Raw genomic sequence first — 25,085 nt, forward strand, 5'->3', positions numbered from 1 at the left:
AATAATGTAGACATATATGTTTATGTTTAATATTGGAGTTGAAGTAGATATCTACTATTTGTTTAGAATGGATCGGATATTATAATTGGCAGGTCTGTTTCTGAATGTTTGTGATTTGCAGGTCTGGTTAATTATGTGTGGTTTTGGCAAACATGCAGAACAGACTCTGCAGTCTGATCAATATTTACCGATGGCATTACCGACGGATGTATTCGTCGCTGAAACTCATACAACTCTTTTCGACGGATCCTCCTTCGGTCGGGAATTACCGACGAAATTATTCGCCGGTATAAGAAGTCATTACCAACGGATTAATCTGTCGATAATTACCCATGGATGACTTATCCGTCGGTAAACATTACAGACAAGCATGTTACCGACAGATGATTTGCCGTCGAGATTCCGTCGAAAATTATCAATTACCGACAGAAATGAGTTTTTACCAACGGATGTGGACGTCGGTAAAATACGATTTTTTTGTAGTGTACAAACCTCAAATCAATGATTCTACCGATCAAAGTGAAGAATCATGTGTTTAGGATCAAGTGTCAAAATTTCAACTTGATTCAATGATTAACGAAGTAGAAATCCTCATTTTACCAAGAGTACGCAGTGTAGGAAAACTGGGTAGACAGCAAACTGGCCTCTGGAAATGAGAGTGCGGTGCCACACTCTAATGGCTTCTATTTTTGGTTTCCAAAAGTAGCACCCAACGCCATGACAGATAGCAAAAACTCCTCCTTGAGCTTGATTTGTGAAATCTGACCTTCCTTGAGCCAATCCTTAGTTTAAAACATCTCTATAGTGATATATTTCTTAAATTGAAGCCTTACTACAGAGAGAATTTCTTTAGCTCATTCAGAGTCACATACATACACAATTCAATAATTTTCATCATCAATAACAACATGATGACAAATTCAAATAGAAAAACATACCATATCATATTTTTCACTACCAACATACATTATTCATATTACAATGAAGAAACAAAATTTCAAGAACTCATACTAGCTTCCTTTACATGTTAAAACTGCTCAACAAGTTCTAATACACCCAAAACACCTTTAGCTCCAAAGGATGCTTTAGTTATACCTAATAACAACACAAGAATGATCATGGCATATCGTTATGATCATTGACCAATAGAGACTCAAATTGATGATTCAAAGAGCACATGTAAGCATTAAAAGCCCACATGCAAGACAAAACAAATTGGGTAACCGAGAAAGATAAAAAACGCGACTTACACTATTGAAGAAATTGATCCATTCAAATTGAAGAGCTCGTCACGAGAATCACTCCTATGATCTCAGATATTCAATCAAGTGAACAAAGAACGAGAACTCCTAAAGAGAAGTCAGAGAACTCTATAAGAGAGGTTTCTAGAGAGATAATGTGTTTTAAAATAATAAAACTCGTTTAAAACAAAATTATTTATACTAAAACATTTTAATATTAAAATAATTGAGTTCTACTATTTTTAAATTACTATCACTTCAAAAATATCATTTTCTAAGTTTTACATTAATGAAAAAAAGAAATTACAAATTTAGAATAACTTCACAAATTATAAGGTCAAATTATAAGGTCTAAATAAGTGTGTAGTGATATTAGTAATGAAAACTTTATATTTTTTATTGGTTGGAATAAATTATGTCTAATTCTTTTTATGATTTATGATATCGAAAAGATATAATCTTTATTTATCGAAAACACATGCGCGTTTATTTTTTTTATAACAAAAATAATATAATTTTAATTATAAAAATAAATATAAATAATTTTATTAATTAATTATGGATTTTCTTAAATGATTTTTATTTATATAGTTTATTATTTTTTATTTTTTAATTTAAAAAATAGTTAAATTGTAGAAAAATATTTAATTTTAAAAATTAGTTTAAAAAGTTAAATAAACGACAATTTGTGTAACGTCCCATTTCAAGTAGATAAATCCAATTTAATAAAACGCCACATACAAAATATCCAAGGAGTACGGAAATTGGTATATGAAGGTACACAGTACCCCAAACCTATTCATAACCAAAGAAAAGAGGCACCACACTGCCTATCATCAATACAATAGTTCAAAAAAATAGCACAAGTTTTTGTCCAGAACAAGAGAAATTATAACTAAATAAACTCCTTCAGCCGCGGGCCCCATAGTGAGCTCAATACCCATCCCTAACCATCAAGTTGCAACATCTCTACTATCATTAACACTGTCAGGAGTTCTCACATCTGCTCACATCAATAAAATTGATGATCATCGCAAAAGGAGAAGAACCACACACAAGCAATCAAACAAGCAAAAGGGTAAGCTACTGTAACAGATCATCATATTATAACACCCAGCAGGTAAGTTCAAAACCAAACATAATCAACAAATATCCACACATGATATACCAAAACCACTTAAGACTTTTAGACTTGACTATCCAGATACATACGATGAGGCACCACCACCAAACCGTGGAATTACATCCTAGCAGTGAGGCATCACCACGAGGCCTTCACAGAATTATATCCTTACATGAGGCACCACCACGATACCCCCCGTGGAATTACGTCCTTATGCTGAGGCGTCACCATGAACTCCCCCTAGGAGGGTCCACGGGATTATGTCCATTAGATGAGGCACCACCATGAACTCCCCCTAGGAGGGTCCACGAAATTACGTCTATTAGGTGAGGCACCACCATGAATACTCCCTATGAAGGTCATGGGATTACGTCCTACTCGCACTTTACCCATGTTTCACAAACCACTCTTAGAGTTCTCATGCACATCAACCTCATGCCAATATGTATATATATTTACCAAACCAATCAAGCAAATATCACACCAAGTCCATGCTAAACACATCAACTTACAATCCCAATATATCATATACAATACATACAGCATCATGGCTTGAACCGTCTTAGGCGTACATCAATCAATCATGTGAGACATACATACATACATATATATATATATATATATATATATATATATATATATATATATATACACTTAGAAATGCCAAATCTCGCTCAAGCTAAAGAGTCCTCGCTCAGGCGAGAGGAACCCCTCGCTCAAGCTACCTGCTCTCGCTTGGGCGAGACTGCAACAAGGAGCACGTCGAAGTCTCACTCAAGCTAGCCCAACTCGCTCAGGCGAGATTGCTCTCGCTCAGGCGAGTGGCCTTCGCTTAGGCGAGCCCTCGAAACAGGGAGGGGAGTGAGCTACTGTTATTCTCACTCAGGCGAGAGCTCCTCGCTTAAGCGAGAGCTTTCGTTTTGAGCGACCAACACGCTCGCCTAGGCGAGTTCAGCAGAGCTCACCACTCTCTCTCGCGTAGAAACATGTCCACATCATTATAGTAGTACAAACCACGCATTTTCATACAACTAATAATACATACCAACCATCCAGTACATAGAATCAACCGAACAGGCATCTAAAACATAAAAACAGTAAAGCCCTAACTTTCCTTACCTGGAAAGGGGTTATACGAGACTTCGACACTGAACCACGAAGCACAACAACTCTAGAACCAGACTTGCAAAACTGGAAACAGTGAATAGAAACGGGGTTATTATGGAAACCCCAATAGTGACCATGAAACTAGACTAGAGAGGAAAATAGGAGTTAAAGAACAGTTACGTGCAGTGGCGGATCTTCGACCAATATTTTGGGGGTGCCAAAATTTTGGTTGAATTACTCTTTTGTTCCATTTTTTGTTAAAAAATGTCAAGTTGGTCTTTTATTTTTTTTTAGCCTCAATTTGATCCGATTTTTTTAAAAATTGATGCAATTTGATTATTTTCATTAAATTTCTTAAGCGGAGCAATGATTTTTTATCATGATTGACTCTAAGATTAGGTAAGTTACACAAACAAAGCAAATCATCTTTATTCACAACTTCAATTTTGATTAAAAAATCTTGATTTGATTCAGAAAATTTAACAAAAAATAACCAAATTACATCATTTTTTCAAAAATCGATATCAAATTGGGACTAAAAAAAACTAGAGGACTAATTTCACATTTTTGAACGAAAATAAAAATTAAAAGATTAATTTCAAAATATTTATATAAACTGGTAAAAACATTGTATTTACTTATTTTAAGATAATAAAAAATAATAAAATTATAATTATTGTTATTATTATAATTATATATAAATACAAATAATTTTTATAATTTTATTATAATTAATTTTCATTTATAATAGTTAAGTTTCAAATAAAAATAGTCAAATAAAAAAATGATTAAATTAAATAATGTTAATAAAATAATTAGTTTTATTTTTAAAAATATTAAAAAGGTAAAATTTAAAATGTGAAAAACAAAAATAAAAGAATAGAAATATATTAAATATAGATATATAAAAATTTTAAAATATTAAATATATTAAAAATATTAATTTTTAAATATATATTTAAAATTATATATTAATTAAATTATGTAGATATAAAAATTTTGGGGGGCCATGGCCTCCCTATCCCTTCATAGGTCCGCTTCTGCTTACGTGAGCTAAACCAAGGTCAAGCTGAACACGAATCTAAGCATACTTCGAAACCCTAGCAGAGATTTTGTGGAGAAAAAATGGGTGAGTTAGGACACTGATTTTTCAAGATGACTTGCAGTTGAGTAACCTTTGGTTACTTTAGGGGTCTTGACACCCTATGGGCCAGCCCTTTAGGCCCAACAGTGAGGTAACCCTTAACATTAGGGCACTCAATAAAAGTGAGTCTTACAATTTGAAGATAAAAAAATAGACATCAAAGAGAATTCATTTTGTATAGATTACACCTGAAAAAATAAGAATAAAAAAAATTAAACTTAATTTTTTACTAGTATTAGAAAAATAAAATAAAAAAATAAGAAAGGAAAAACTAAAGTGAGAAAGGCTTCATCTTTTTCTTCTTCTGCGCTCCCTTTGAACAAATAACGGAGTAGAGTAGAGCTCCTATTCCTTCCTCGCTCTTTAAATGATTTTGTCTCTATGCTTTGAATTTTTGTTTTTCCTCCTCTTCTTTACCCTTTTTTTTTCCTTCATTTCTTCCTAAAATTATCCTCTTCTTTAAGGTTTATTCGAAAAACAATAAATAATGATTAATAATGTAATCAATAAATGATTAAAATTTAATTTAATAAACAATATTTGTCTTTATTTTGTTTTTCATTAATTAATAATGATCGATTTAATAATCAGAGTCAGTGACCAAATTAACAATCATTGTTAGTAATTGAAATAGAGACAAAAAATAATGAGTAAATATATGATTGAAATGAATGACCGAAATCAATAACTAAATCTAAAATCGACTAAAATCTGTGACCGAATAAACGACTAAAATCCATGAACGAATTTTTGAACAAAATCTGTGGTCGAAAAAGTGACTACACAGATAGTATAGATTTTAAAATATTGAATCCATAACTCAATCGATCATTGATGTTTTCTAATTTTCGAAATAATATAAATTGATGATATATATATATATATATATATATATATATATATATATATATAATTGCATGATATTTTTCAAAATAATACAATCATTATAAAAAAATTGATAATATTGTTACATAATTAAAATTCAATGTAAATAATAAAATAATAACAAGAAGATAAAATCTAAGTATGAAGAATAGAATTTCAATTCATATTTGAAGAGTTCGAAAGTCTATCTTCTCCATAAAAAATGCAACATTTTATTATTTTATTAAATTTCTCATTCATTATTGAAAATAAATTTCAATTCATATTTGAAGAGTTCGAAAGTCTATCTTTTCCATCCAAAAATGCATCATTTTGTTATTTTATTAAATTTCTCTCATTATTGAAAATTCTATGTCTCTATCAGATTCACTTTTAGACAACTTGTTTTTAACCTCAACCATCAACTCATCAAAAACTCAAAATCTGTGTGAAGAAGCCACCCTTTCACCTTTTGTAATTTGAATATGAACTTGAATGGATAATGTCTGTTGGAACAAAAATTCTTATTCTTCATAGTCACTCATCATGGATCCTTCCTTAATTAAAAGTGAGTCTCCAAGTTTCTCAATGTGAAACTCTTGAAAAGTTAAGTTCCTTTTATTCCATTGCGTTCTAAATTTGGAGTCTCGGGTGAGACTTCCATCAACAAATCTCTAAGAATTTAATACTCATATTCTTGACTATTTATTACGTATGATAAATTATTATGTTTGCGTCGTTCACCACGTTTCTTCTTGACTTGACGAACTTTTATATGTAGAAACTAGAATAAAAAATTAGGTAATTATATCCGTTAAATGATTAATTAAATAAAAAATAAATTTAAGTAAAATGAATATTTCTTCTTAAAAGAGATACTTCAAATTTATAAATATAAAAGCATATATATTTTAAATTTGACCTTTTTCTAAATTACTCTCGCTATTTTCATATAAATAGATAGTTTAAACTTTAATTTTTTTAAACATTATTAATGATAAATACACAAAATTTGAAATTTAACTTTATTTTAATTCATCCTACTCATTTTAACAAATATAAAATCTAGATATGAAATTATGTTTAAGTGATTTGTGTTAACTGTAATAATTCATTAATATTTTTCATATATATTCTTTCGTTAGAAATTATTTTTCATGTATTAAAATATAATAAGTGAATTTAATAAAAAAATAATGAAGACAATAAAATCGTAGCTATCTGATTCTTTTAATTAAATTTTCATTATGCTTTAGTATTTGGAAAGGTATAAAGTATAACAATCATTTACAACAAATTTAAAATTTAAGATATCCATTATTACGGAAAGAGATAGAATTAAAGAGACTTGGATGCATTTCTTTTTTCGTAAATTGTGAAAAACACATTTCTCCCAAATTTAATTGAGCAACGATATAACAATAAAGCAAGATTACAAAATCCGCTGGATTACTTCCATGTTCCAACATTTTACTTATATGTGACATGTTCGAAAAAACTCAAGCACAATAAAAAAAATGATATTTCAACCAAAATTTTTGACACAATTTTGACATCAGTGACGTGTCACCGCATTTTAAATTTTAAAAATTGATTTTTATTAAATGATAATAACCCTTGCACGTGTGGGAAGTTTTGGAGGCAAAGGGGAAAAGTGTTTCGGAGAGATAAGGCACAAGCATTTTCTTTGGGTAACAGAAGACAGAGACGACTGGGAGAAAATGACAAGAAGACATCGACGAGAAAACTTATTTCCATTGCAGTCATCAACGCTCACGTCGATGTTGGTTTATAATTTTCCTTTTATTGTAACTCACACTTTTCCCAGACCTTCATCTTCATCATTTTTGTAACCCAACCGTGAATTGTTCATTATTTTGGCACAGACAACCTGCAAGTTTAACATCAAAATGTTTGGTTTTTGTGAGATTCACCACAAAAGTTGAAAAATTGGGTTTATTTAAGGAAAAGGTCAAATCTTTGGACAATAGGAGTCATGGCAAGCAAGGGATGCAGTAGGAGTGATCAAGTTTGAATTTCATTTTTAAAGTGGAAATTATTGGACCAAAATATTCATCACAACTCCCCACTTTTTTAGCTAGTGCTCCCCAGTTATGTTATCAGTTATTGATGACTACTTTTAATAAAAAGCCAACGTAATGAAGATAATCGAATATTGAGTATTTATGTAATGGAAATCAATTTGCATTACATTAAGGTCATCAAGTTTGAAGTCCATTTTTAAAGTGGAAATTACTAGACCAAAATATTCATCACCACTCCCCATTAATCTACTTTATACTCACCACTTATGGAATGATTCATGCATGGTACATTATAGGTACATAAAAAATTTAGTCAGTACGACAACATTCACTATTGGGTTATGTGGACGGTGGACCTTTTGAAATTGTGCTAATACTGATATTGTTTGTAAGTGGGGAGTACAAAGGTACTAAGTGGGGAGTTGTGATGACTATTTTGGTCTTCATTACCCAATTTTTATATAAAAATCAAACTTCATTGTGAATATAATATCCTCACACTAACCTTAACATAATACAAATTTATTTTCATGACCATGACATTAAATACTTGGTAATGTGGCCATGAGGGTTTTTTGGAATTTTCGAGTTACATTATGTTCGAAAGTGGGGAGTGGAAAACAATTAAGTGGAAAGTTATGTTGAATATTTTGGTCACTAGTACCGGTTTTTGTTTCATATTTTGAGTTACTACAACTGATAATAAAAAATTTTACAATAACTCTCCAGTTAATCCAACACGACTCCCCACATACCATTTACATTACTTATGGGATAATTTGTAATGTTCACCATCCAAATAAGCTACTATTCAATTTAGTCATCACGGAAATAATTTACTTTTGTTGTTCATAACTCAAAATCAAAATGTCCGTCGTAACTTCCCACTTAATCCATCATTAGTCCCTACTTACCTCATTCATTAGTTATGAGACCTTTTTCCATTATCCTCATCCAATTAACATTTAGTAGTCCTAGAAATATTATTGTGCTATCATGTGATTACAATGAACATTTTTCTCTTGACTCTCAAGTTTTATATTTTTCATTGAATTACTGCAACTGATGTTCAAAATAATAAGAATAACTCACAATTTAATCCAACAGGACTCCCCACATACCTCATACATACTTTAAGGGATATCTTTTCATTACCACCATCCAAAAAAGCTGCTTTTCAATATCGTGGTGATGAAAATAGTTTTGTTCTATGATACAACGACAATGAACATTTTGTCTTAACACTCAAGTTTCATATTTTACATTAAAAAATCTGTTAGCGATGTTCATAATATTAAGAAAAACTCCTCATGTATTCCAGCATTACTCCCCACATACAAAACCCATAATGAAATGAAAGTCGACAAAGGAAAGATTCCAAAAACAACACCCAAAAAATTTGATTCTCCCAGCCTTGCAATCACTCCTATTGCATCCCTTGCTTACAATGACTCCTATTGCCCAAAGATTTGACTTTTTCCTTAAATAAACCCAGTTTTTCAACTTTTGTGGTGAATTTCACAAAAACCAAACATTTTGACGTTAAACTTGCAGGTTGTATGTGCCAAAATAATGAACAAATCATGATTGGGTTTCAAAAATGGTGAAGATGAAGGTCTGGAAAAGATGTGAGATACAATAAAAGGAAAATTATAAACCAACATCGACATGGGCGTTGATGACTGCAATGGAAATAAGTTTTATCGTCAATGTCTTCCCGTCATCTTCTCCCAGTCACCTTTGTCTTCTCTCACCCAAAAAAAAATGCTTGTGCCTTATCTCTCTGAAATACTTTTTCCCTTTGTCTCCAAAATTTCCCACAAGTACAAGAGTTATTATCATTTAATAAAAATCAATTTTTAAAACTTAAAATGCAGTGACACGTCACTCGTTTAAAAACTGTGTCAAAAGTTTTTGTTGAAATATCATTTTAAAAAAAAAATGCAACATAACTTATTGATAGACATTGGACTCAAACAAAATATTAACAAATTAAACTAAATTTTAATCTAATTTAATTTAATATATTCATTAACTAAAATAACAATTAATTTAAATTTAATTCATTAAATATAAAATACCTTATCACTTTGTTGAAAATAATTTCGTAATTTAAAACGTAATCTAAATTATTTAACAAAATCAAAATTAAAGATTATCTAACGTGGTAGCCTTGCTCATTTATAATCTTTAAAAAACATAAGATTCATCATCCAAATAAGTATTTTAAACATCATTTAACTGTTGGAATCAGAATCTGTTTTTCTTATAATCGTGAAATTAATGATGAAAACTTAAAACAGAGAAAAGTTGTTGTCTAATCCAAGAACTAGGAGGAGTTTCATAGTGACTCATCTTGCTTCGAGAATTGTATCTGTAATAACATTGACTGAAAATCTTTCTGTGGAGGTGGAGGGCAATGTTGAACCATCATCACCTCTGAGCTTTAGAAATGCAGGTGGTTTAGGAGAAGGAAGGGGCACAGTGTCATTCCCAATCATCGATACAACATCAGACATGGTTGGTCTATCGTCTGGACTTTCTTGAACGCAAAGAAGTCCTATGTTCACATATCTTGACACATTACATAAAGTATCACTCTCATCTAATGCACTATCCATCAGATCCACTCCTGAATTTCTGGTCCAAAGATCCCAAGCCTTCAAGATTTAGCACAAAACAAGCTCAAAGTTAGAATGTTTGGAGCATATTATGGTATGGCACTATGATTTTGTACACTCCATCTCCATGTTCGAAAAAAAAAGAAAACCCATCACCCTATGACATACCTTCTTGTGAAAGGGATCAAAACATCCAAAAATCATGAAATCAATTTTAATGTGAACATGTTAGTGAAGAACAAATTGATGTAATCTAGAAACTCACATATCCAAGAAGATTGAAGGAACTCGTTTGATAAAAGCCAGTATTCTTCTTGCCACTTACAATCTCCAACAAAAGGACTCCAAAACTAAACACGTCCGATTTTACTGAGAAGAGTCCTTCTATAGCATATTCAGGAGCCATGTAACCACTGAGCATAATCATAATGTAGATTAATTAGTTGACGGTTGATCATGTAAAGAAAACCAGTAGTTGTAGTTAATTGACTTACTATGTTCCAACTATTCGGTTTGTATTTGCTTGAAGCTCATTATCACCAAATATTTTTGCCATTCCAAAATCTGATATTTTGGGATTCATATTGCTGTCCAACAATATGTTGCTAGCTTTTAGATCTCTGTGAATGATCCTGAACCTGGAATACTGATGAAGATAAAGAATTCCTTGCGCAATCCCATCAATTATTCTGACTCTTGCTCCCCAATCTAGCATCCGTTTCTTCGTTGCATCTGCTATGCATCATTAAAGATGTCACAACCAAAGTTTAAGTTTATCAAATGGGATCATATTTAAGAGAGTTCAGAGACTGTAGGATACAAACCAAAAAGGAAAAGATCCAAGCTTTTATTAGGCATAAATTCATAGATTAGCATCTTTTCATTTCGATCAATGCAGCAACCAAGAAGTCTAACAAGATTGTTGTGTTGGAGTTTTGCAATTAACAAGGCTTCATTTCTCAACTCTTCCCATCCTTGACCAGATCTCCGTGATAATCTTTTCACGGCAACCTCATCCCCATTGAATAATGTACCCTGTATTTTCAATGAACTTTTAGTATGAAAAAAAGTGATTTCTTTAAATTTTTTATTGTGTTCTGCTTGTTATTATTTAGAACCCAACATCATATATATATCACTTGCGATTGAACGACATTGTGAAAACTGTTTATATTGAGAGGATAGATTATTTGCACTAAAAAAATTACTAAGAAGAGTTTTTGAGCATGCCTTGTAAACGGGTCCAAAGCCACCCTCACCAAGTTTATTTGCATCTGAGAAATTATTAGTGCAGCTGCAACACTCTCGAAACTGAATAAAGGCAATTTGACTTCCTTCTTCACTTTGGCACTCCTATCTGATTCAGTAAGATCAGAATCTTCAACTTTCATGCTCATGCTTATATCAAAATGGAGCAAATCTTCCCCTGCAGATTGAAGAAAATTAGTTCATAAGTTTAAATACTCTGAATTTACTTGGAAACTTGTTTCTTTCTTACCTTTTCTCCTCTTCTTTCTAATCCAGTAAACTAAAAGGCCCACTACAAGAAAAGCTAGAGAAGAGATGAGTATAACAATCAGAAGTAGATTCTTGCTAACAGTGTGTCCTCCTTCTTTTGCTCTTGTTGTGTTCGAATCTGCATAAAAAATTTATCAACTATGAAAATTCATGTATTGACTGATAAATTTATCTAAGCTGTGTAGTGAAGTGAGTCTTGCTAGAATAGAGAGAAGTAGCAGTTGAGTGGAAAACAACTTAGGATTCTATATTCTTAACTCTGAGAAGCACACAAATGTAGCCATTATATTTTTTTTACAAAACCAAATCAGAGGTATTTATTAATGGACATTTCGAGTTATTATTATATGATAGACACAATACTATTGAAACATAAGTCCGATCCACATATAAAAATTGAGACCACTTGGAAAACGAGGGTTCTTGAAATTACCAGGAATATCCAATTCTGATGCAGCAAGTCTTAGGTAAAAAATTGTATTGCTATCATCAGAATTGTCCACATCTGTTGAGACGTTCTTTAGATTCAAGACGGAACCAAGCCACAACTGGCAATCACCACCGTTCAAATAGTAAGCGAAAGCAACGCAAGAACAATTTCTAGAACAAGAACTTTCACACTCCCTTGTTGTATTGAACTTCGTGAGACTGTCCAAAGTTGGCGATTTAACATTATAGAGTTGCTTGAATTTATCGTTGGATTCAACACCGTTGCTGCAGGACGATAAGTCAGTGTTCCTTACGCAGCCAGCGGATTTGTTCCCTTTGCTCCAAGAATCAGCATCAGAGGGCCTGAAACCATAAAGACAGTCACAAGGGTCACGAGCTTTCGGGTTACAGATGGAAAAGGCTCCACACGAATTGTTACCACACTTGGATGACAGAATAGAAACCCAAACTTGTTCTTTATCAGACCAATACTCCTGGTTGACCTCCCCAGACACTTCTAGTACCAGCCTTGAGTCATTACCAACTGGCAAAGTGTAGTAGTAGTCGAACTGATCCACACCACTGTGTCCAAAAACATTTCCAATTGTATCGTTGTACCTGTCGTCAATCCAGGACACAGTAGAACCATTGTTGATGATTAGGTTGAACCTGCCGGAATCATACTGGAGGGAAAAATCTCCAGGGGCAGGGTCATCTGCACTTGTCCATGATCGCAATGACCAAGTTTTTCCTTCATCATGTCCTAGTTTCATTCTGGGCAAAAGGGTGTCCGTAAGATAATCAAAACTCTGCCACAAAATCTCTTTATTTGTGGTTTGCAGCAGTAGCAAGTTTCCTGAATCCAAGAGCATGCCATAGGTCTTGAAATTGTTTGAAAGATTGCTGACACGGTATGTAAGTGGTCCATCATTGATCACAAAATTTCCATCAGTATGAATGGTAAGAACTGCTGAGGATGTTTCAAGTGCGTAGTCTCGGTTAGCAACCCACACAATCTTGTTCTTGTCGTTTGGAACCCTTTTATACCGTATACCAACATAGTACTTGGTTGAGTTATCTCGGACTCTGGTGAAAAAGCACAATTCGAACTTCCCGCTATCAGAAACAACCGAGTCTGAGGTTCCTAGTGGCTGTCCTGTTTGCAAAATTTCTTTGTAGGTGACTGCATTAACACAAAACATACACAGGCAAAGGAATGAAGTTAAATATGTCAGAGTAGAAGAAGTTAATGCCATTTTAATTCACAAAGTTGGTTTGCATTATTTAACACAATTCTACATATTGTCTGAGAAACCCAATCTAATGAGCTGTCGTAGATGAGGAGTTGAAATGGTTGGTATTCAGGACAGGATCGGTGGCTTGACTTTTTAATTTTTTCTTTCTTCTCTAATCACAACACATGTATATCACACATCAATTTTATTCTCCCTCTAAGTAGTTATGAAGTATGATAGACTTTTCCTTGGGTCTACAAATCATTTTTCAATTCTAATATTCCAAACAACAACCAAAGTGTGTCACTTTTTGAGTGGAGGTTGGACTTGTTAGCATTGGTGGCTTTGACCTCAACACCAACAACTAACTCGTCAATTGTAAAGAATAATGATATATATACATCTTAATTTTTTCTACACCTATTATATAATTCTTTTCTTTTACATTTTTCTAATTATATTATATATTCTATAAACATATTATTTTTATTCTTTTCTGAGTGTATATATTAAGTGTTCATACACTTTTTTTGGGGTTTATAAATTATTTTTAAAATATATTATTCCAAACAAAACAATATAAAAATGGTGTCACTTTCTAAATGGAGTACTTGTTGACTTTAGAAATAGCCACTAGCCCGTGAACTGTAATATTCCAAACAATAAAAGGCAGCCAAAAGTGTCACTTTCTAATTCTTAGTTTTTGATTCAGTAAGTTCAGAATCTTCAACTTTCATGCTCATGCTTATATAAAAAATGGAGCAAATCTTCCCCTGCAAATTGTATTGCTATCATCAGTTTGTTTGGAATAGCCACTAGCCCGTGAACTGTAACATTCCAAACAATAAAAGGTAGCCAAAAGTATCACTTTCTAACTCGGACGTACTTGTTGATGGTCATGAGCTGAGTTGGTATTCGGGACAGCATCCGTGGCTTGACCTCAAAAATAACAATTAACCCTAAATGAACTATATTACACATACATCTTAATTTTTCTCTGAACTATTACACACTTATTTTTCCCTTTTATCTTTTTAATTTGAGGGAGGACCTGTAAACTTTAGAAACAGCAATGGTGGCTTGATTTCAACACCAGCAACTAACTCGTCAATTTTAATGAACAATGGTTGATATATATATATATATATATATATATATATATATATATATATATATATATATATATATATATATATATATATATATATTTGCCTACACTTAGATTATATAGATTTTTCCTTTTTATTTTTTTTCTTATCAAATCATATATCTTATAAACCTATTATTTTTATTATTCTTCTCACTAATGCAAAAATAGCTTTTTATGATGATTAATTATGCTGACATCCAATATAGTAAGTAATGTGGTGACAAAATTGTAAATATGATAAGACTTTTTGTGCTGATTATTACTAGAACTGGTAGAGAAAGTTGATGCATTGACAATTTCGTAATAAGTAACAAACTTTCTATGTCGATTATACATAAAATTGGGATAAAAAGTGAGAACAGTGATAATTTTGTAATAAAGTATAAGACTTTCTATGTGGGCACGTATATTTTTTCTGTTTCGGGTGTAGGGATCAACTTCTACTTAAAAAACTTTCAAACTCTTCAAGTCTCCTGTCTCGCTCTTTGTTCGATGTTCCCGTTTGTCAACCGATTGGGGTGTACTGGTCAAAGGTGCTCTAATGCTAAAGTTAGTGTAGACTGTTTGGTAAAAGTAATAAATGTTGCAATTAATGCAACACAAAAGTTCCAACAACCATACCTTTGACTTCTATTTATAGGTTTTGTCATGGCCCCGTGATTAGGGTCAGGTTAATCATGGCCCAATCGTCATTTAATCTTGATTATTGACCTGTTTATGTTAATTAAATTACTAACTGATTCTTTGTTGTGCCGCTCGGTTGGTTGTTCTACCCAACTCATAAAATGCATAAAGGAACCAGGTGAAATCATGTGCTTAGTCCAATTGGCGGCAAGTGAGAAGGATTCACATGATGCGCGGTGCATCGCTCGACTCGATACATCACATAAATCGTATAAACGACTAAGGTGGAATCATGTGGACAGTCCAACCAGTGGCAACAACAAGAGAGTATGCCGCACGACTCTCATTTACTTTGTCGGTTGGCCTTATTATGACCGACCAACCCATACATTACACAAGCCCCTAGGTCCTAAGCAAAGTTTTATGCTAAAATGAAATGACAACTCAGGGTGCTCATCTGGGGTGTTACCGCTCACATCGAGTATTTGAAAAGTTGGCACAAAGACATTTTAACTTCCATGCTTGTAAAGGAATTTGAATTGTCATGCGTTGTGGATTGTTTGATGCTTGGATGCAATGAGATTACACGATTGAGATCAAACAAAAGTTGGACCCCAATTACTATAAATAGCGGGTGAGATTGGCCACTTATTTTCACACTTTTCTCATACTTTGTCTCATCTGGTCATTTGTTAATTTAAAAGAATTGTATCTATCTTATTCTTTTAATCAAATTTTCGGTTAAATTACTCTTTTAGTCCTCTTATTTGTTTAGTAGTTTCAAAATCGTCCTCCAATTATTCGTTGTCTGAATTTGGTCCTCATGTTTTTTAAAGTGACTAAATTTAGTTCTCAAAGTTAACAACGTTAAAATTCATAACGGAACAATGACATGGCACTTTAATTGTGTATCAATTTTAATTACGTGGCCTATAACCATGTGCTTATGTTTAAGATCACCAGCTGAGAAGGGAATTGGGTTCTTCATCGTGGAATTAGGATCACCTGACAAACAATTTCAAGGATTACGACTATGATTGGGATCACTAGGCACTGTATTGGAGTGATTGTCATCATTGTGATCGAAGGCGTTCAACAATCCATGTGAGTTTTGCTTCCAATTTTTATGAAGTAGGTTTTAGGGTTTTTTTATTTTGCGTTAAAGCTGATTTTGGGGGGTTTGGTTGGACTATGTAGTTGGGTTTGTTTTTCATTTCGATGCTTCTATATCGTTTTATGTTTAATATTTGTGTACTGAGTTGAGTCGTGGCAAAGCTGTGTTGTCCCACCATTTCCAAATTAGTGTGTGTAATTTGTGGTCCCCCTTCAAAATGGGGTTTAGTGTTTTCTGCTGGTGTGTCGATGGTATTATTTGTAATAAAGGTATGTCGTTGTGGGTATCTGGACATTTCATAGGTTTATATCTATAGTCACAATTTTTGATGGACGATGAGAAGTTTGAAGTGGTTATCCACCATGGGGGGTACCTCAAAAATGAGGGTGGAGTTAAATATGTTAATGGCCAAACAAGCGTTTTGTCGTGTGACCAAGATAAATGGTTTTACTTTGAGGTGTTATATTGATGTGAAAGACCTGTGCTATTTTATTGGAGGTTGTGCAGTGTTGGAGGAAAGGTTCCAACATTTCTATGATGACGTTGGTGCACTCCATATGGTTAACATTGCGAAGCGACATGGTGAAGTCCATATATTTATGATTCACTCGATTTTTGAAGCAGAGCTGGTACATATGTTGGAATATTGTTCAATTGAGGATAATGTTGAAGTAGTAAATGGTGTGGAGAATGCCATTGAGGCTGAAGTTGTAGAAGAACAACTCCAAGCTGAATTTGGTGAGGTAGAGGTTGAGGTGCAGTGTGATGGTGCATAACAAGTCTAGAAAGTGGTGAGGTTGAGGGAGAGGTCCATGTTCAGGGTGAGGTTGAAGAACATGTCTAGCCTAAGATTCGTGAGGTTGATGATCAGGTCCAGTCTAAGACACATAACGAGGTGGTGAAGACCAAAATGTGGAAGAGGTTGAAGTTGAGGATGGTTGTTCCATTGATTACATAGATGAAGATAGTGATTGTTTAATTGTTGTCAATATAGATTATGACCCAGGTATTGGGGGATCATGTTAGACTTCCACCAGTTCGAGGAAAAAATTAATCATGATGAGAAAATTAATGAAATCAAGAAACATGCTAGAGGTCTCTCTGATAATGAATGAGAATTAGATGAATTAGTAAGAAATGAAGACAATGATTTTGATAGTGGTGAGGAAGAGAGATGTGGAAAGTTTTCCACTTTTTGTATGCTCAAAATTATGACTGAATATGAATGGGAAGTTGGGACATATTTCATTAATAAGGAAAAATTTATGGAATCCATAAGAACATATGGATTGCATAGCAGGAGAAATTTAAAATTTGAGAAGAATGAAAAAAAAGAGTAAGGCGGAAATGTTTGGGTGCAATAGGAAAATGTTTCTGGATTGCATATTGTGCTTTTGTACCTATTCTTAAAACTTGACAGTTGAGAAAGATTGTTGATGAACACACCTACTGTAGATAGTTTAACAATCGTATAATCAATGCAAAGTCGTTAAGTGGGAGAATAGAGAACACAGTTAGAGAAAATCCTATTGTGAAGGCCATGCGGATTCTAGAAAAAGGCTTAAAGAAGTGGAACGTTTATATATCTCACTCAATGTCTTTTCAAGCAAGATCAATGGCTGCAAACAAGATTGATGGTTCCTTTACAGAGCAATACAAACGTATATATGATTATGCTCATGAGTTGTGTAGATCGAATCCTGGTTCAACAATTAAAATAAAGGTTAAACATCATGATGGTTCAAAAATATTCCAAAGATTTTATGTTTGTTTAAAAGCATGCAAGGACAACTTTGTATCATGTAGATCTATAATAGGATTATATGGATGTTTTTTAAAGGGGAAATTTGGTGGTGAGTTGTTGACAGTTATGGCAAGAGATGCCAATGATCAAATGTTGCCTATAGTGTATGCAGTTGTGGAGGTTGAAAATAAGGACACGTGGTCTTGGTTCTTAGACCTTTTAATTGATGATCTTAGTGGGGTTGAATGTTGTGCCTCATGCACTTTTGCATCAGACTAGCAAAAGGTAAACAATTTTTTTTCAATTATATAAACTGTATGTAATTCAGTTAAGTTCTGCCAACATTTAATTTTTTTTTTGTTAGGGTCTCCTACCAGCTTTAAATGAACTCATTCCAGGAGTTGATCAAAGGTTTTGTATGCGCCACTTTTATGATAATTTCAGGAAGAAATTTCTAGGGAAGATTCTGAAACGTTTAATGTGGAGGGCTGCTTACTGCACACATTCACAAGCTTGGGAAAAAGGTTATGTTAGAGATCAAAGAAGTGAACGAGAATGCATTCAAACATATAATAGTTATTCCTCCAAGGCAAGTATTTGATTGTTACTTAAGTTTATGTATATTTTCATTTATTATATCAATATTTTGATACGTGTCGCAAACTGAAAAGGGTATTGGTCAAGATCAAGGTTCAATACCACTATGAAATGTGACACACTAGTTAACATGTCAAAGGCCTTCAATAGCGTGCTAGTGGATGCAAAGAGTAAGCCAATAGTTACAATGTTTGAAGACATAAGGTTGTGCATGATGAAGAGATGGGCAAGTAATAGGTTGAAGATAAGTTTATTTCAATGTTCAATATGCCTTAAAATTCGCAACAAACTAAACAAGGAGATGCAGTTAACAAAATATTGGGTTCCAAGGTACTATTGACTGTTTGTTTTATATTTTATATACCAAATCTTGGATTGCTTTATGATTTTGTGCCTTTTTATGAAAATAGTTGGTCAGCGAAAAAGATTTTTGAGGTCAGACACGTATCTACTATTGGTGAGAAATTTGTGGTTAATGTGGATAGCATGGAATGCAGCTGCAGAAAATGGAGTATTACTGGCATGCCATGCTGTCACTTTTTGACTGCAATGAACTTCTTGAATCTGAGTGTAGAACAATATATAGCACACTAGTTTACCAAGTCGTCATATGAAGAAATAAATTGCTTGATAATATATCTTGTGAACGACCAACGTGTGTGGGAGATTACTCCCTTCCCTGATGTGCTGCCTCTACTAAAGCGTATATTACTTGGAATATATAAAAAGAAAAAAAGACTTCAAGCTTCTAAATTAAAGAAAGATGAGACCCAGGTTAGAAGAGGAGGGGTGAGGAAGAAATGTGTCATTTGTAAACAACTAGGACACAATAGAAGCACTTGCCCACATGTTCCACCATCTCCACAAGGTGAAAATGTGTCACTAAGTTTTGATCAAGGGCAAAATCTGCCACATGAACAATTTGTGCCTCCAACCCAACCATCAAGTTGTGATGTAGGTGAAAATCTGCCACCAAGCGTCATTTGTACACAAGCTTCAACTTCAAATGAACCAATTAGTACCTAAGACTTAATTCCACCAGTTCCAACACATTCCTCTACAATAGTAATTCCACCAGTTCCAACACATCCCTTTGCACTAGCAATTCCACCACAACGTCCCCCATCACGTAGCAGACCCAACATCAGGCAAAAACTTCAACATAGGAGGGGCGTGTTTGGAAACTGTAAAAATTAATGTATTTTGGAAGCAATGAAAATTAATGTATTTTGTGTTTGGTTACAACATCTGATGCATTTAGTTTATGGACATTTACACTTGAGCTAGTACTTTGGCCATATGTTATGATTTAGTTTTGGATTTACACTTGATGTTATTTTGGATTTAGTTTTGGATTTACATTTGATGTTATTTTAATTCAATTATTTTTTTTATCAAAACAAAAGTGTAGCCCAAATATGTCTTTGTCCTTACCTCTTAACAAATTCACTTTACAGAAAACCCACTTTTACTATATAAAACTTCTGCCATAAAATATTCAGTTAAATGAGTCATAACCCTTGGTGGGGGTGCTTTATACATAGAAAGAATGTATGCAATGTTAACCAATATAGAACACAATGATTTTGTAACTTTATATATCATATGAAAACAAAATACAACGTTGCACAACATACCAAATACAACTTTCACAACAATTTAGGGACTTCTCATCAACATTGAAACTAAGATTATATTAATTACAACAACAACACAAACAACTCCTATTAAACGCTTCACCCATTTCTCATACAACTTATTATTTCTTTAAACTACAAATCTTCCTCCTATGCCTGAAGATAACATTATCCCTTTCATTAATATCATCTTTTCCACATCACTTGAAATAATTACACCTAACATATTCTTGATTTCCTCTATGTTCATAAAACGAAGAAAAAAACCAATAAACAATAATTACATTCAATAATTTAAAAAAAAAAATTGCAACAACACTCATGGATCTAACCTTGAAATTTGGGCAACCCCAAAATTTCTTCCTAGCATTCTAGTTGTTCTGACAATTCTCATGAAAACAACCTTTCCACACTAGCAAATTGGAGTTACACCCAACCCTTTCCACCCACCACCAGTAGAGGGGAAACCACCATTTTCATTGCTCGAACATGTGCAAGAACAATAGGAGTTAACTTGGGACATGCCTCACAACACCACAAACTCGCGATAATATGCTTACAGGATTTCACAAGAGCAACAAAACAAAGGGGAAAGAAAACCTTCTCAATTTTGAACCTATCCAACATTTAGGGTTTCATGACTCACTAGAAAAAGAACTTTTTATAACTGATGCCACGTCAATTGCACCCCTCTTAACAACTTTGACATGTATCAGTTCAATTTTGCCACCTCAATACTTGTGAATGGTGTTTGTTCAATTTAAACGAAGAGAACTAAATTGAGTCACTTTGTAAAACATGAGTATGAGAGTGAAACAACGAATAATTGAATGGCCATTTTGAAACTACTTAACAAATAAAATGACTAAAAGAGTAATTTAACCTAAATTTTATTATACTTAAATTTTAGGAAAGTATAAAGTTTAACAATCATTAACAACAAATTTAATATTTAAGATATCCATAATTAGGGAAAGAGGTAGAATTAAAGAGATTTGGATGCATTTCTTTTTCATAAATTTTGAAAAAAACATTTCTCCCAAATTAAAATTGACAACAATATATCAATAAAGCAAGATTACAAAATAAGCTAGATTACTTCCATGTTCCAACATTTTACTTATATGTTGCAGTCTTGCATCATTTATAATTATTAAAAAAGGCAAGATCCATCATCGAAATAAGTATTTTAAACATCATTTAACTGTTGGAATCAGACTCAGTTTTTCTTAACCAGATCCCGTGGTAAATATAGAAGAGGAATAAATATTGATAGAGCAAACTATAAATAGAAAAGAGCTCTTGTCTAATCCAAGTACTAGAAGGAGGATTTTTATAGTGACTCATCTTGCTTCCACAATTGTTTCTGTGATAACATTAACTGAAAGTCTTTCTGTGGAGGTGGAGGGCAATGTTGAACTATCATCACCTCTGAGCTTTTGAAATGCAGGTGGTTTAGGAGAAGGAAGGGGCACAGTGTCATTCCCAATCATTGATGCAACGTCAGACATGGTTGGCCTATCTTCTGGACTTTCTTGAACGCAAAGAAGTCCTATGTTCACATATCTTGACACATTACATAAAGTATCACTCTCATCTAATGCACTATCCATCAGATCCACTCCTGAATTTCTGGTCCAAAGATCCCAAGCCTTCAAGATTTAGCACAAAACAAGCTCAAAGTTAGAATGTTTGGAGCATATTATGGTATGGCACTATGATTTTGTACACTCTCCATGTTCGGAAAAAAGAAAACCCATCATCCTATGACATACCTTTTGTGAAAGGGATCAGAACATCCAAAAATCGTGAAATCAATTTGAATGTGAACATGCAAATGAAGAACAAATGGATGGAATCTAGAAACTCACATATCCAAGAAGATTGAAGGAACTCGTTTGATAAAAGCCAATATTCTTCTTGCCACTTATAATCTCCAACAGAAGGACCCCAAAACTAAACACGTCTGATTTTACTGAGAAAAGTCCTTCTAATGCATATTCAGGAGCCATGTAACCACTGAGAATAAAGTACATTAATTAATAGATGGTTGATCATTTTAAGAAAATGACTGGTTATAGTTATAGTTAATTGACTTACTATGTTCCAACTATTCGGTTTGTATTTGCTTCAAGTTCATTATCACCAAATATTTTTGCTATTCCAAAATCTGATATTTTGGGATTCATATTGCTGTCCAACAATATGTTGCTGGCTTTTAGATCTCGGTGAATGATCCTGAACCTGGAATACTGATGAAGATAAAGAATTCCTTGGGCAATTCCATCAATTATTCTTACTCTTGTTCCCCAATCTAGCATCCGTTTCTTCGTTGCATCTGCTATGCATCATTAAAGATGTCATAACCAAAGTTTAAGTTTAGGAGATGGGATCATATTTAAGAGAGTTCAGAGACTGTAGGATACAAACCAAAAAGGAAAAGATCCAAGCTTTTATTAGGCATAAACTCATAAATCAGCATTTTTTCATTTCGATCAATGCAGCAACCAAGAAGTCTAACAAGATTGTTGTGTTGGAGTTTTGCAATCAACAAAGCTTCATTTCTTAACTCTTCCCATCCTTGACCAGATCTCCGTGACAGTCTTTTCACGGCAACCTCATCCCCATTAAATAATGTACCCTGTATTTTCTTATCTTTTGTAAAAATCACATATATGGCGTAGTAACTACAAAGATACGTGGTTTCAATGAATATTTAGCATGAAAAAAAGTGGTTTCTTTAAATTTTTTATTGTGTTCTGCTTTTTATTATTTAGAACCCAACATCATATATATCACTTGCGATTGAACGACATCGTCAAAACTGTTTATATAGAGAGGATAGATTATTTGCACAAAAAAATTGCTAAGAGTTTTTGAGCATGCCTTGTAAACGGGTCCAAAGCCACCCTCACCAAGTTTATTTGCATCTGAGAAATTATTAGTTGCAGCTGCAACACTCTCGAAACTGAATAAAGGCAATTTGACTTCCTTCTTCACTTTGGCACTCCTATCTGATTCAGTAAGTTCAGAATCTTCAACTTTCATGCTCATGCTTATATCAAAATGGAGCAAATCTTCCCCTGCAGATTGAAGAAAATTAGTTCATAAGTTTAAATTCTCTGAATTTACTTGGAAACTTGTTTCTTTCTTACCTTTTCTCCTCTTGTTTCTAATCCAGTAAACTAAAAGGCCCACTACAAGAAAAGCTAGAGAAGAGATGAGTATAACAATCAGAAGTAGATTCTTGCTAACAGTATATCCTCCTTCTTTTGCTCTTGTTGTGTTCGAATCTGCAGAGAAAATTTATCAACTATGAAAATCCATTTGTTGACTGATAAATTTATCTAAGCTGTGAAGTGAAGAGACTCAAGAGAAAAGAGAGACAAGTATCAGTTGAGTGAAAAACAACTAAGGATTGTGTCTTCTTAACTTTGAGAGCACACAAAAATGTATCTTATAGCAGCTGAGGGTTCTATAATTGAGGCTTCTTGAACTTACCAGAAGTATCCAATTCTGAGGCAGCAACTCTTAGGAAAATAATTGGATTGCTATTATCAAAACTTATCACTTCTGTTGAGACGTTCTTTAGATTCAATAATGAACCAAACCACAACTGGCAGTTACCGTTCGCATAGTATGAAAAAGCAACACAAGAACAATTCTTAGAACAAGTTCTTTCACACTCTCTTGCTGTACCGATCTTTATCGTCCAGTTCGAAGCTGATACTGAGTTCACATCATAGAGTTGGTTGAATGTATCGTTGGATTCAACACCGTTACTGCAGAACGATAACTCTTTTTTCCTTACACAGCCAGCGGATTTGTCCCCTTTACTCCAAGAATCAGCATCAAAGGGCCTGAAACCATTAAGACAGTCACAAGGGTCAAGAGCTTCCGGGTTACAGATGGAAAAGGCTCCACACCAATTGTTAGTTCCACACTTGGATGAATTAGAAACCCAACGTTGTTCTTTATCAGACCAATACTCCAGATTGAGCTCCCCAGACACTTCTAGTACCAACCTAGAGTCACTACCAACTCGCAAAGCGAAATAACTGTCGTTCGTCGGATGTGACTTATTCAAATCACTTTGTCTAATAACATTGCCAATAGTATCGTTGTAGCTGTCGTCAATCCAGAACACATTAGAACCATTGTTGATGATTAGGTTCGCCTTGCCGTAATCATACTGGAGGGAAAAAGCTCCAGGGGCAGGGTCATCTGCACTTGTCCATGATCGCAATGACCAAATGTTTCCTTCATAATATCCTAGTTTCATTCCGGGTAAAAGGGTGTCCGTGGGATGATCAAAACTCTGCCACAAAATCTCATTATTTGAGGTTTTCAGCAGTATCAAGTTTCCTGAATCCAAGAGCATGCCATAGGTCTTGAAATTGTTTGAAAGCTTGCTGAGAAAGTATATACCTCGTCCATCCTTGATCACAAAACTTCCATCAATATGAAAGGTAAGAACTGCTGAGGATGTTTCAAATGCGTAGTCTCGGTTAGCAACCCAAACAATCTTCTTCTTGTCGTTTAGAACCCTTTTATACCGTATACCAACGTAGTACTTGGTTGAGTTATCTCTGAATGAGTTATCTCTAACTCTGCCGAAAAAGCACAGTTCGAACTTCCCGTTACCGGACACAACTGAGTCTGAGGTTCGCAGTGATTCTCCTGTTTTCAAAATTTGTCTGTGGATGACTGCATTAACACAAAACGTACACAGGCAAAGGAATGATGTCAAGGATGCCAGAGTAGAGGAAGTTAATGCCATTTTAATTCACAACATTGATTTGCATTATTTAACACAATTCTACATATTATATGAGAAATCCAATCTAATAATTTGTAGATGACGGATTGAATGGCTGGTATTCATGACAGCA

The 25,085-nt window shown here is 33.6% G+C and overlaps 1 protein-coding gene and 1 pseudogene across 2 annotated transcripts; both read right to left on the reverse strand.

Moving 5' to 3' along the window:
• Positions 1 to 9,700: 9,700 nt before the first annotated feature.
• Positions 9,701 to 13,385, reverse strand: LOC114170500 (annotated as a pseudogene).
• Positions 13,386 to 21,286: 7,901 nt separating this feature from the next.
• Positions 21,287 to 25,085, reverse strand: LOC114170499 (G-type lectin S-receptor-like serine/threonine-protein kinase At4g03230). 2 transcript variants are annotated; one of them, XM_028055992.1, is made up of 7 exons: positions 23,695 to 25,082; positions 23,349 to 23,486; positions 23,080 to 23,276; positions 22,624 to 22,834; positions 22,294 to 22,531; positions 22,065 to 22,212; positions 21,289 to 21,845 (listed from the first exon to the last, which is right to left on the reverse strand). In XM_028055992.1, the coding sequence occupies exons 1-7, from the start codon at positions 24,971 to 24,973 to the stop codon at positions 21,537 to 21,539; spliced, it is 2,520 nt and encodes an 839-aa protein (XP_027911793.1). In that variant the 5' UTR covers positions 24,974 to 25,082; the 3' UTR covers positions 21,289 to 21,536. The 2 variants fall into 2 exon arrangements, with proteins under 2 accessions (XP_027911794.1, XP_027911793.1); XM_028055993.1 differs by lacking the exon at positions 22,624 to 22,834 and having other exon boundaries at positions 21,287 to 21,845; positions 23,109 to 23,276; positions 23,695 to 25,085.

This window comes from Vigna unguiculata, chromosome 11 (genome assembly GCF_004118075.2).
Source record: "Vigna unguiculata cultivar IT97K-499-35 chromosome 11, ASM411807v1, whole genome shotgun sequence".
In the NCBI taxonomy this organism is placed as follows: domain Eukaryota; kingdom Viridiplantae; phylum Streptophyta; class Magnoliopsida; order Fabales; family Fabaceae; genus Vigna; species Vigna unguiculata.

What these genes read in the sequence shown, in the direction of transcription:
- LOC114170499 (XM_028055992.1), bottom strand. Translation starts at nt 24,973, where the DNA reads ATGGCATTAACTTCCTCTACTCTGGCATCCTTGACATCATTCCTTTGC. An exon ending in CTCAGAATTGGATACTTCTG is followed by an intron (nt 23,487 to 23,694) that starts GTAAGTTCAAGA and finishes TTTTCTCTGCAG; the next exon opens with ATTCGAACACAACAAGAGCA. An exon ending in AACCGAATAGTTGGAACATA is followed by an intron (nt 22,213 to 22,293) that starts GTAAGTCAATTA and finishes CTTTATTCTCAG; the next exon opens with TGGTTACATGGCTCCTGAAT.